Source organism: Heloderma suspectum, chromosome 2 (genome assembly GCF_057233095.1).
Source record: "Heloderma suspectum isolate Gila_16-S chromosome 2, 16-S_ref, whole genome shotgun sequence".
In the NCBI taxonomy this organism is placed as follows: domain Eukaryota; kingdom Metazoa; phylum Chordata; class Lepidosauria; order Squamata; family Helodermatidae; genus Heloderma; species Heloderma suspectum.
In genome coordinates, this window is record NC_139459.1 from 216,152,631 (window position 1) to 216,165,737 (window position 13,107).

Genomic DNA, 13,107 nt, shown 5'->3' on the forward strand with positions numbered 1-13,107 from the left:
CAGGCCTGCAAGGCCGCGAGTTCGCTCGCTCGGCGTCCTCGGAAAACAACTGGTGTCCTGGTCAGAGACGAGCGCGCCGCGCGGCTGGCCGCGTTACACTCCGACCGAGTTCTTGCCCTAGAACCCGGCAAGTGCAACTACAAAAGGGAAAGCCACAGTTTCTTTAGGGCCTGAAGTCATTGAGAGAAGTGCCCAATCGGAGGGCTGGGGGATGTAGGAGTGTACGTAGCTCGGCCAATCTCAGAGGCCGTGTGGGTGTTGCTAGGATATAGGGTGATGAGGTGACTGTACGAGGGGGATGGCTCTGTTTAGGAAATGAAGCCGATGGTGATGCAAGAGGCGCCTGTGAATTGTGGCTTATTGCAGGTCATTCACCTCAGAAGAGTGTGAGCTTCATGGGTTACTATAGTTCAGTCCTTAAAGCAGTCTCCAGCTGGGTTAAATGTGCTGCTCCAGGGATTTGATTCTCTCCACACAGCGCTAGGAGACAGTTAACCAGCTTGCCTTATGGCTGAGGGATGCAAGCCACAACTCTCCACACCCTCTGCCCCTCTACTTTTGCCTCACTGGGTCTGCAAAGAAGTTTCTCTCACCAGTTAGGGGTGGGAGCTTGTAAAATCTCTTCACCTTATGCCTGTGCTAAGTTCTGCTGCCCTCTTGACGTCTGTAACCTCCTACCAGAACATTTGTGAGCTCATACTCTCCCTGTTGCTTTGCCCAAATGCAACACTCTCTATAATGCAACAAAGAAGCCACCCTCTTCCTCCACCTGATGAGGTCGATTTTAGCTCATGAAAGCTTAGCCCAACCTTTCTGAGTCTGTTGGCACATTTGGAATTTTGAGTGTCATAGGTGCTCTCACAAAATGGCTGCCACAGTGGGGGCTTCCCTGTTCATAAAATGGCTACCTTAGTGAGCATAGACACCCATTTCCCAGAAGGCAAACTGGCGAGACTAAAAGAAAAATAATTTGCCCAAGAACAAGGCAGAGGTGGGGTCTGAACTCCAAAATACAAAGCCACTCTTTTGAACTCAAATAAAGATGGTGCCGGAGAGCAGCACTTCACTTAGCAGCATACCAGCCTCCCAGTTAAAAAAAAGAAAAAAACCAGAGGGGAAGGGAGCTTTGTAGGCACCAAGTGATGTCTTAGGTACATTGGTGCCCACAAGCACCACATAGGAGACCCCGGGCTTATGCCATAACAAATGTGTTAGTCTTTAAGGTGCCACAAGACTCTTAAGTGACACAAGTAGCATAGAAGAGAGCAACGGAAAAAAATGCGGCTCAGTCTTGGATAGCAAGGCTGAGCCTAATTTACTTTGTGAATTACAACTTTACTCTTGCTTACTCCAAGCTGTATTTCAGACCAGCACGGCATAGTGGTTGGAGTGTTGGACCAGCGTTCAGTTCCCCCCTCAGCCATGAAGGTAATTGGGCAAACTTTGCCTAATTGTCTCTCAGCATAATGTACCTCACAGGGTTGTTGTGAGGGTTAAATGAGGAGGGGAGAACCATGTGTGCTACCCTGAGCTCCTGGATCCATATGTAGAGTCATATCTAAAAACAAGCAATACAGCAACTTCCAGAGCCCCAATTATTTATTCCCTATGTTCAATTATTGCTAATTTCTCATTCAGATTTCAATATATTACTACAAATAAAAGAAACATGTTAGGTTAAGAAATTTTATTTCATTATGTTTCAGAATTGGTTTCCCAAAGCAACCCTATTTATTTTATTTAAAGCATTTTTATCCCACTCTTCTGCCAAAAAGGCCCTCTAGTTTCCTGCCCCATTCTTATGACGGAGAGGATCAGGTTACTCTCCAGAGACCAGTTTCATAGTAACAAGAGGTGGAAAACGGGGGCTGGGGGCAGGGGCTGGGATAGATATAGCCTAATTCTAAACAGCTAGATTCCATGTCCAATCAGATTAGGGATTCTGTCAGTGTACTGGCCACCTCACTGCCCAACTGCCTCCCTGCTTGAACTGGTGAAGGTGGTCTTGGATGTGGTGTTGAGGCCCCTAGGCCTTTAGTTCTGGAGAACCTAAACATTCATGTTGAGGCTGCCTTGTCTGGGGTGGTTCAGGACACCATGGCCACCATGACAAGCATGAGGCTGTGTGATCCTGTGGGTCACACTTGTGATGGTGTTCCTGAGCGTGCAGGAATATGATGGTTTAGATGTTCATTGATTCATTTGTCATACCATTTCTTGTTGAAGTTTAGACTACCAGCACTTATTCCCCTCTGCAGTGGTTATGGAACTATCACAATGGTCTGTCCCAGAGGCTCATGGAATCTCTGGGATACCTGGGGACCCTTGGGGAGTTTCCAGGTGGCATGGCTGGTGCTCCTCTTGATGCTCCAGTCACTCTGTGGGATGTGGAGATGACCTGGGCAGTCGACACAGTCGCTCCTAAATACCTTCTTCTGCAATGCAGAGCCCTTTTAACACCTTAGCTTTGTAGGGAGGTATGGACAATGAAGTAGGCAGGGAGACAGCTAGAATACAGGGGGCACAAAACTCAGTGTGACTCTAAACACAGGTAAGAGGTCATTATCATGCTTATGATGTGGTGGTGATGGCAATGATGAAGGAATAGCTCTTCACCATCATTGCATCTGCAAGATGTTACCCAGTGGAACTGTTATTTGTTTGTTTGTTTGTTTATTTATTTATTTGCAACATTTGTATAGCGCTTCACATCCAAACCGATTCCGGAGCAGTGAACAACAAGAGATCAAATGAACAAAAGATAAAAAGAATGAAACATGGTATTCTAATTATTCTTTAAAAAGCAGAGTGCCAATAAAACTGAGGCTGGTAAATCAAGAAAAGCTTCCTGGAAAAGAGCTGTTCTCAGGAGGCGCCGAAAACAACCCAGTGTTGGTGCCTGTCTGACCTCCAGAGGCAGGGAGTTTCATAGGAAGGGGGCCACCACATTGAAGCCTCTTCTCCGGGTGGACTCCAGTCAGGCCTTTAGTCCATGTGGAACCACCAGGAGCATGCCCTCTGATGACCTCAGTGATCGGGCAGGTTGGTAGGTGAGAAGACACTCTCTCAGGTATCTTGGTCCCAAGTTGTTTAGGGCTTTGTACACTACTACCAAAACCTCAAACCTGGCCTGGTAGAAAATAGGCAGACAGTGCAGTTCCCTCAGCAAAGGAGTTGCATGCTGAAAGGGGGAAGCTCCTGACAACAGCTGAGCTGCCATGTTCTGCACTAACTCCAGCCTCCGGAGCAGCCTCAAGGGCAGCCTCACATAGAACACATTGCAGTAATCCAGTCTTGAGGTTCGTAGCACCTGTACTACTGTGGCCCAGCTATCCCTGTCCAGGAGAGGCCATAGCTGGTGAACCAGCCAAAGCTGGTAAAAGGCACCCTGAGCTGCCATGGCCATTTGTACCTCCAGAAACAGTGATGGATCTAGGAGTACCCCCAGACCATGAACCTGATCTTTCGGAGGGAATGCAACAGGCAATGAGCCTATCTCCTGGACCTGGGAACCCCTCACCCACAGGGCTTCCAGCTTGCCAGGATTCAGCTTCAGTTTATTGGCCTTCATCCAGCCCATTACTGTGTCTAGGCGCTGATCCAGGACTTGCACAGCCTCACCTGATTCAGATGTCACAAGGAAATAGAGCTGTTTGTCATCAGAGTACTGATGGCATTTGCTCCAAATCCCCTAATGACTGTTCCCAGCTACTTCATATAGTTGTTAAACAACATTGGGGACAGGATGGTACTCTCTTCCTGTTGATGGTTCCAATTGAGGCGGAACATCAATTGCCAAGGGGCTGAGGAATGGTCACCCAATGTTACTCTCTGAAATTGACCCTGCAGGTAAGTCTGGAACCACTGTAACACCGTGCCTCCAATGCCCAGCCCACGGAGTCAATCCAGGAGGACCCCATGGCTGATGGTATCAAAAGCCAATGAGGGATTCAGCAGAATTAGCAGGATTGCACTCCCCTTGTCCCTCTCTCGATAAAGGTCAACCAGGGTGACCAAGGCTGATTCAGTCCTGTAGCTAGGTGAAAACCCAGACTGGGATGGGTCTAGATAATCAGTATCCTCCAAGAGTGCCTGCATTGTTCTGCCATGACCCTCTCCAGCACCTTCCCTAAGAAAGGGATAGTTGCAACTGCGTGGTAGTTGTCTAAAACCATTGGGTCCAGAGTGGGCTTCTTAAGGAGTGTTCGCACTACTGCCTCCTTAAGGACAGCAGGACACCCCTTCCCAACAGAAGCATTACCACACCCTGGACCCACCCATTCATACTCCTTTGGCTAGCTTTTATTAGCCAGGAGGGGCAAGGATTGAAAGGTCACGTGGTCAGTCGCCTTGCGGCAAGCACCTTGTCCACGTCATCAGGCTGCAGCAACTGAAATTGATCCAACAACATCAGGCAGATGGTGGCATGAGACACCTCATCTGGAACTGCACTAACAGCCATGTCAAGTTTGCTATGGAGACAAGCGATTTTGTCCTCAAAGGTCCTTAAGGGGACCAGGGCCCGATTTGTTGGGGGGAGTGTTAACAGCCCCCAGACTGAGACTTGCACCATTTGTGCTCTAGCCAACATCCAGCCTCTTTCATTGAACATAGCTCTCTAGTATACTAGAGAGCAGAGTGGGCTCCACAGCGCCGGAGAGGGCACTCAGATGGAATCAAGTTGATGGCCCTCCGCATCTCACTGTTCCACAGTGAGACTAGGGCCTCAGCTGGATCACCAGGTTTCTCCACCGGAAAATCCCCAAGAGCATTCAGAAATCTATTGGGTTCCATCCATGTCCTGGGGCGGACCATCCAAATGGGTCCCCCACCCCCGCAAGAGGGAAGTAATGCTCTAAGTTCAAATCTCACCAGGAACTGGTTTGACCATGACAATGGGGTTACTTGGGGAATGCCCCCCCCTGCCCTTTTCAGATTACTTTTATCACAGTTTGTAGCAAAAACCAAATCAAGGGTATGCCCTGCTTTGTGTGTTGGGCAGTACTACTTTTCTAAGCAGTATTGTTCCCATATAGCTTGGTCCATAGCCTGATAGACTGAACGAACCTTTCAAGGCGTCCTTTGGTGATACGTTTACTAAACACTTTGAAGATAAAATGGTTTGTATTGGATAGAGTTTCTGTAGATCAGTCAAGGAATGTGTTCAGAGCACTATCTAGTCATGTTTTATGGGACAGATTTTAGTTGCTTTTTTCTGAGGATGTGGGCAAGATTATTGTGGCCTGCCACATGTCTACTCAATTCCTGCCCATCCTAGCTTAGAACATCTAGCAGAAGAAGGTTGACTGATTGGATCCAGAAGGCAATCAAGTAACCTTCCTTGTGGACTGTGGGAATGCTGTGGGCATAATATACCTCAACTTCAGCAAAGCTTTCAACGAAGTGCCCCATGATATCCTGATGAGCAAACTAGCACAAAGTGGGCTAGATGAAACAACGATCTGGTGGATCCACAGTTGGCTACAGAATCGGACTCAAAGAGTGCTTATCAATGGGACCTTCTCAAATTGGGGAGAGGTAACGAGCGGGGTACCACAGGGCTCAGTCCTGGGCCCAGTGCTCTTCAACATTTGTATTAATGACTTGGAGGAGGAGGTGCAGGGAATGCTGATCAAATTTGCAGATGACACAACATTGGGCGGGATAGCTAATACTTTGGAAGACAGAAACAAAATTCAAAGTGATCTTGATAGACTGGAGCGCTGGGCAGAAAACAACAGAATGAAATTTAATAGGGATAAATGCCAAGTTCTGCACCTAGGAAAAAGAAACCAAATGCACAGTTACAAGATGGGGGAGACGTGGCTCAACAACACTACAAGTGAGAAGGATCTTGGAATTGTTGTAGATTGCATTGGGGACTATAGGCTGAGAGACTGGCCCATATTGTCCATGGTCACAAGCCATTCCTTCCTCCCAAAGTATTCCAGCAGCTGGGCTGACAACAGCAACTACCTGGTCCCTGCTGTCAGAACCACAATAAAGTTTGGCTCTTACACACCACAGCACCTGTGTGTGTATCTCCTGTTATACCCCACCTGGCATAAGCAATCCTTCTACGTATATGTAGACTGTGGAACTCTATGTTGTTACACAGGAAGGAACACATTGTTGGGCAGTGGTAAAATCAATTGGATTTCATTACATGTTGTTGTTGTTGTTCAGTCGTTCAGTCGTGTCCGACTCTTCGTGACCCCATGGACCATAGCACGCCAGGCCTTCCTGTCCTGCGCTCTCTCCCGGAGCGTGCTCAAGTTCATATTCATTGCATCCATGATGCTATCTAGCCATCTCATCCTCTGCCGTCCCCTTCTCCTTTTGCCCTCAGTCTTTCCCAGCATCAGGGTCTTTTCCAGGGAGTTTTCTCTTCACATTAGGTGGCCAAAATATTGGAGCTTCAGCTTCATTATCTGTCCTTCCAATGAGCACTCAGGGTTGATTTCCTTTAGGATGGACTGATTTGACCTCCTTGCAGTCCAGGGGACTCGTAAGAGTCTTCTCCAGCACCACAGTTCGAAAGCATCAATTCTTCGGCGCTCAGCCTTCCTTATAGTCCAGCTCTCACAGCCATACATTACTACTGGGAAAACCATAGCTTTGATTAGACGGACCTTTGTCGGCAAGGTGATGTCTCTGCTTCTTACTATGCTGTCTAGGTTTGCCATAGCTTTCCTCCCAAGGAGCAAGCGTCTTTCAATTTCATGGCTACAGTCACCGTCTGCGGTGATCTTGGAGCCCAAGAAAGTAAAATCTGTCACTGCTTCCATTTCTTCCCCTTCTATATGCCAGGAAGTGATAGGGCCAGATGACATGATCTTAGTTTTTTTAATGTTGAGTTTCAAACCAGCTTTTGCACTCTCCTCTTTCACCCTCAACAAGAGGCTCTTGAGATCCTCTTCGCTTTCTGCCATTAGGGTGGTATCGTCTGCATGTCGGAGGTTGTTGATAATTCTCCCGGCAATCTTAATTCCGACTTCTGATTCATCCAACCCGGCATTTCTCATGATGTACTCTGCATATAAGTTAAATAAGCAGGGTGACAATATGCAGCCTTGTCGTACCCCTTTCCCAATTTTGAACCACTCGGTTGTTCCATGTCTGGTTCTTACTGTTGCTTCTTGACCCTCGTACAGGTTTCCCAGGAGACAGGTAAGGTGGTCTGGTACTCCCATCACTTTAAGAATTTGCCACAGTTTGTTGTGATCCACACAATCAAAGGCTTTAGCGTAGTCAATGAAGCAGAAATAGACGTTTTTCTGGAATTCTCTTGCTTTCTCCATGATGCAGCAAATGTTGGCGATTTGATCTCTAGTTCCTCTGCCTCTTCGAAACCCAGCTTGTACTTCCGGTAGTTCTCGGTTCACATACTGCTGAAGCCTAGCTTGTAGGATTTTGAGCATAACCTTGCTGGCATGTGAAATGAGCGCAATTGTGCGGTAGTTTGAACACTCTTTGGCATTGCCCTTCTTTGGAATTGGAATGTAAACTGACCTTTTCCAGTCTTGTGGCCACTGTTGAGTGTTCCAGATTTGTTGGCATATTGAATGCAGCACTTTAACAGCATCATCTTTTAGGATTTTAAATAGCTCAGCTGGAATACTGTCATCTCCGCTAGCTTTGTTGTTACTAATGCTTCCTAAGGCCCACTTGACTTCACTCTCTAGGATGTCCGGCTCAAGTTCAGTGACCTCACTATCATGGCTATCAGGGACATTCAGATCTTTCCTGTATAGTTCTTCTGTGTATTCTTGCCACCTCTTCTTAATCTCATCTGCTTCTGTTAGGTCCCTGCCTTCTTTGTCCTTTATCATGCCCGTCTTTGCACAAAACGTTCCCTTGAGATCTCCAATTTTCTTGAAGAGATCTCTAGTCTTTCCCATTCTGTTGTTTTCCTCGATTTCTTTGCATTGTTCATTTAAGAAGGCCTTCTTGTCTCTCCTTGCTATTCTCTGGAACTGTGCATTCAGTTGGGTATATCTTCCCCTTTCTCCCTTGCTTTTCGCTTCCCTTCTTTCCTCAGCTACTTGTAAAGCCTCATCAGACAGCCACTTGGCTTTCTTGCATTTCTTTTTCTTTGGGATGGATTTCGTTGCTGCCTCCTGAACAATGTTACGGACCTCCGTCCATAGTTCCTCAGGCACTCTGTCTATCAGGTCTAATCCCTGAAATCTATTCCTCACCTCCACTGTATATTCATCAGGGATATGATTTAGGTCATACCTGAACGGTTTAGTGGTTTTCCCGACGTTCTTCAATTTAAGCTGAAATTTTGCAAGAAGCAGCTCATGATCTGAGCCACAGTCAGCTCCAGGTCTTGTTTTTACTGACTGTATGGAGCTTCTCTTTCATTACATGCCTGATTTTTAAATTACATTCCGAAAAATGATTGGGACTGGAATAAGTGCAGAAACAGAGAATATGGGGAAATAAAATATTGGGGCATATAATCAAAATAACATTTTCCATGCTTAATCGCATTCAGAGTTTTTCATGAGACTCGGGTAAAGACTGCAGAGATCAACTTGAAGCACACTAATGTCTGTCTTTACCAGGTCAAGATGCGGAGGAAGCAGCACTTTCAACATACATTAGCATATATGTTAATGAAGAAATAAATCAGAAATAAGGAGGAACTTGACTAGTTGAATTTCATGATAAGACTGAAGTACAAATGAAATGGACAGACTAATACTTAAACTTGATTTCATAGCTTAATAACAAAAAACTGCACATTTCAGAGACAACATTATATATCTCACTGGAAGCTCAATCTTTTACATTGTAGTTTCGGATTCTGGTTATCCGCTGAGAAGTTTGGGGCTTCCTGGAATGGTTGTAAGATGACTTGTTTGGTTTTAGCTTTGGCTGGACATCAAACTTAGACCCCTTGACAGTCAAGGGAGCTACCGGTGCTCTCTGTATATAATTTGTTTGGTGTTTTTCTTGAGAGACTTCAAGTCTTTCAGGTTCGTGGATAACCCGCAATTTTTCTGCAAATCAGAAAAAAGGGAAAACTGACATTATTTTCACAAAATACCACCTGCCTAGAGCAGCAGCACCGAAGGCAGGGGAAGCAGGAACATCTAATGGACTGGGGACTGCACTCTGAATATACGCCCACCTCCAGTACCTCCATTTGTCATTGTCACCTTTCAAGGGAGCCAGTGTTGCTGCTAGGGCCAAAACGTGGGGTGCAAACTTGGGGGACCACACCCTAGGAGTCCCCAAATCAACAGAAAATCAGTGGCAGTTGTTGCAACGTATTTCTTTTTTCTTTTTTTACAGTTAGTGCACTGTTGTGGAGTAAAGCTCCATACAGTCATGCCTGCCATCTTCATTTCCGAGAGTGCATCTGTCCTGCAAACAGTTTTTAAAAGGGGAAGATGTTATGGGGACTGCCACCACCACTGAGTGATCGGGGCATGGGGGAAAGGAGGCTGACCAGAAGGCACCGCAGGAAGGGAATGAACAGGTCCCTTTTTCTTTCCCTAAAACTTTTTATAGGGATTGTTGGGTGCTGTAAGGGTGGAAACTGAGCCAACAGAGCCCCAGAGCAGTTCTGATTTTGAGGAGGAACAGCAATCCATGGGAGAGGAGCTCTCTCATCTCTCACAAGCACAGCAGCTGGCAGAAATTCCTCCTGCCATTATTTCTGGGAGAGAGAGTGACCCTGGCAGTGAGAGAGCGCTGGAGGGGGGCTTGTTGGACACTTGGCGCAGACGCAGGGAGCAACAGATGCAGGGTGCAGAAAGGAGGCGTACCACTCGTTTGACACTCAAACAACGGTTGCGTCTCGAGGACCCAAGGGAAAGAGGGAGGATCTCTCCCTAGCCCACAAGTTCAGGATCTTCCCGTGGTTCTCCTTCAAACGGGGACAAACTGCCTTACCTGGAGCTTAGGCTACTCTGCTATCTTTCCCCAGTGCTGTTCCTTGCTATGTCGCTAGTGATTAGTACCTGAAAGAGTCATAAAGGAATAAAGTCTCGGAAAGAATCCTCATTGTCTGTGTCCTGAGTTGGCTATTGGTGGGGACTGCAAGAGGCAGCTAGGGCGCTCCTGACAGGTGCGTTGCCTCCAGGTAGGAGCCAGCATGCCTGACAACCTCTGTAAAAAGTTTTGGAAAAGGAAATAAAAAGAGACCTGCTAGTTCCCTGCCCCCGACCCCCGTTACAAAGTGGCAGGAATTGAAGAAATGGATCCCCATTTCTTTTCCTTTGTTAAGTGGGGGGAAGAAAGTGAGCAAGGGTAGTGTGGGGCAGGGGGAGAGAGGTGGCAGTGTGGACAGCCCCTGGAGGGCATCGTGCCCAGGGACCCCTTGTACCTGGAAGCACCACTGAAGGGAGCAGAGCCAGAAGCCGCATGATGCCATTGTTTGATATTATCAACAGCACCGGTTATTGTGAGGGCAATATCATCCATCTATACATCAGATTTTTATCACTGTGAACCACTTTGAGAACCATTATGGTTGAAAACAATTAAAGAAATATTGTAAAATAAACAAATAACTTTCACAAGAAGTTCAGGAACCTTGTGGAAATGATAACGTTAATCTTACCAATACATCACCTCTCTCTATATTGCCTAGACAACAGTCAGACACTATTTCTATTTATTTAAATGTATGTTTCCCTGTCCTGAATGTTCATAGCCTTTTCATCTGATGAAATAGGTAAGAATGCCACAATCTGATTCTTCCCCCACCATATTCTTTAACTGGTGTAATGGAGCACAGATTTATCTCAGGCACTTTATTTACATGATATGGAAACTTACTGGTCAACAAACAACTTAAGGCTGTCTACCAAGTACATTTTGTATTTGTTTGGGACTTGTTACTTCCTCATAGAAGGAACCTCTGCATTGTTTAACATCATGTGCTGAACTGATCATACCACAGCAAATTCCAGTTCAAATCAAATGTTTGCCATGAATTCAAGTGGGCTTAGGTAAACTACTGTCTCCCAACTTAAACTTCTCAGCTGATTATGGATAATAATACTAACTATAATACTGATTATAGATAATAATACTTACTAGGTTGTTGTAAATATTACTGAGATAATGTATCTGAAGTGCATAAATACTAGTGAGATCATGCATGTGAAATGCATAGAAACTAAAATGTTATATACATTATTTATTGTCTGAAGGTGGTTTGGGGATGGATGAGGGCAAACAAGCTGAGACTTAATTCAAGATGGAGGTACTGTGGGTAGGGAAATCAACCAGTCTGAATAGAGAAAAACATCTGGTCTTAGATGTGGTTGCGCTCCCCCTGAAATACCAAGTGCATGGTTTGGGAGCACTTCTGGACATGGTGCTGAGGAAACTCGGGTGGTGGTGGTGCCCTGGAGTACTTTTTACCCACTTGGGCTGATACGTCAGGTGCAACCCTATCTGTAGAAGGCTGATCTTGCCTTGGTTATTCATGCCTTGGGTTCTATGTGGGACCGCCTTTAAAGGAAGTTTGGCTAATGCAGAATACAGCTGCCTGCATATTGGTGGGGGCTGGGCAATTGGCTCATGTGACACTAATACTGTGCCAGCTGCACTGGTTACCAGTGCGTTTCAAAGCCCAATTTAAAGTGCTGGCTTTAACCTTAAATGGTTTGAACCCAAGTTACTTGAAGGACCACCTTCACCACTATCAGCATGCTCACACTCTGAGGTCATCAACAGAAGCCCTCCTCACTAGTGCGCCAGCAAGGGTGGGTAGGTTGCTGAGTACAAAAGAGAGGGCCTTTTTGGTACTGGCCCTGCACCTCTGGAATTAACTTCCACTGGGGGTTTGTCAGGACCTGTCTTTGCAGGTCTTCAGAATATTTCTGAAGACCCAGCTATTTTCATTGGCCTTTAAAAAAAGGTGCTGCTGCCTTTATTTACAATTACTATTTTCACTGAATATTATTGTTTTGTATTATTTTATCTTGTACACCACCTTGGGAAGGTTTCACCTTTAAAAGTGGCCTAAAAGTAATTTAAAATACATATATATTATAAGCCACTTACTCCAAGAATACTACTGGTGGCCCCTTGGGAATTGTTGTTTTAAGCTGTAGCAGAAAGTACTTGCATGACTCTACATTGCATATGGGCAATCCATGGGCTACATGTAGTCTTCAGGGGTCTCTTCTTTGGCCTACTAATTGCTCTAGCCACCCCGCAAAGTGCCCTCCCCACTGATTATACATACTTTGCAGCCAAAATCTGCACACATCAGAGCCAGGTTTGTTCTGCTTCTTCACTTAGCAGTCCAATTTCTATTCAGGAAAGCTGAATAGAAGGGGGGGGGGCAATGACTGGGTGTGAGTGTAGATGCAGTGTGTGTGTGTATGAGTGTGAATGAGTAGATATAAATTTTGATCATGTACACTGCATTTCCCAGAAGCACATAATTTACGTACTTTCTCCTACTTTCTGACCTGGTCCAGCTTCGTTACCACTATTTCTATAATCAAAATCATTCCCTCTCATAATTACTGGCTCTGATTTGATGCTAGGAATTGTCAAGTCTAGAACATCATATCAGGTAAGTTAATATTTGTAAAACACTTGGAAGATGAAAAGTCTTACATAACACAGAACAAAAATTGCATGCCTAGAGCCAGAAAAGAGTTCACATCTCTCTATTGGTTAATATTCTACCCAGCCCTCTCATTGTCTGGTTCTTTACCCACATGACGGAAAAAGTGTTGAAATTTTGTCCCATAGGCAAGAGTGAAAGATAACATATGACCCAATAACATCTGGGCCAATAATGAGGAGCTATAATAAAAAGTGCTTCTTCAGTTTTCGTCATCTGAGTTCAAATATTGCGGCAGAACATCTATTGCAGTTCTGACTATCCCCTATTTTTCTACCCTTTGGCATCTTTTTACGGCAGCCATAATTCCCTAAAGACTGGCGCTCTGAAAATAAAACAAGGCTACAGCCACAGAATCCTACATTATTTATTTTTCAGCATTTACACTGATATTATCCACATAATTCTGTGCGTCAGTGCAATAATTATCTCAACAGATAAGAGAAAGACATATTCTAACAGGTAAGGCAGGACAGCCTAGGAAGCATCAGATTTGGGAT

General features: G+C 45.5%; 1 protein-coding gene across 1 annotated transcript in view; it reads right to left on the minus strand.

The window, feature by feature from the left end:
* Positions 1–8,343: 8,343 nt before the first annotated feature.
* CCDC57 (coiled-coil domain containing 57) overlaps positions 8,344–13,107 on the minus strand; it is a 95,413-nt gene continuing 90,649 nt past the window's right edge. The window contains exon 18 of the mRNA XM_084837880.1: positions 8,344–9,011. Within this exon, the coding sequence (XP_084694006.1) occupies positions 8,788–9,011 (224 nt within the window). The 3' untranslated portion in view covers positions 8,344–8,787. The remainder of the gene's footprint in view (positions 9,012–13,107) is intronic.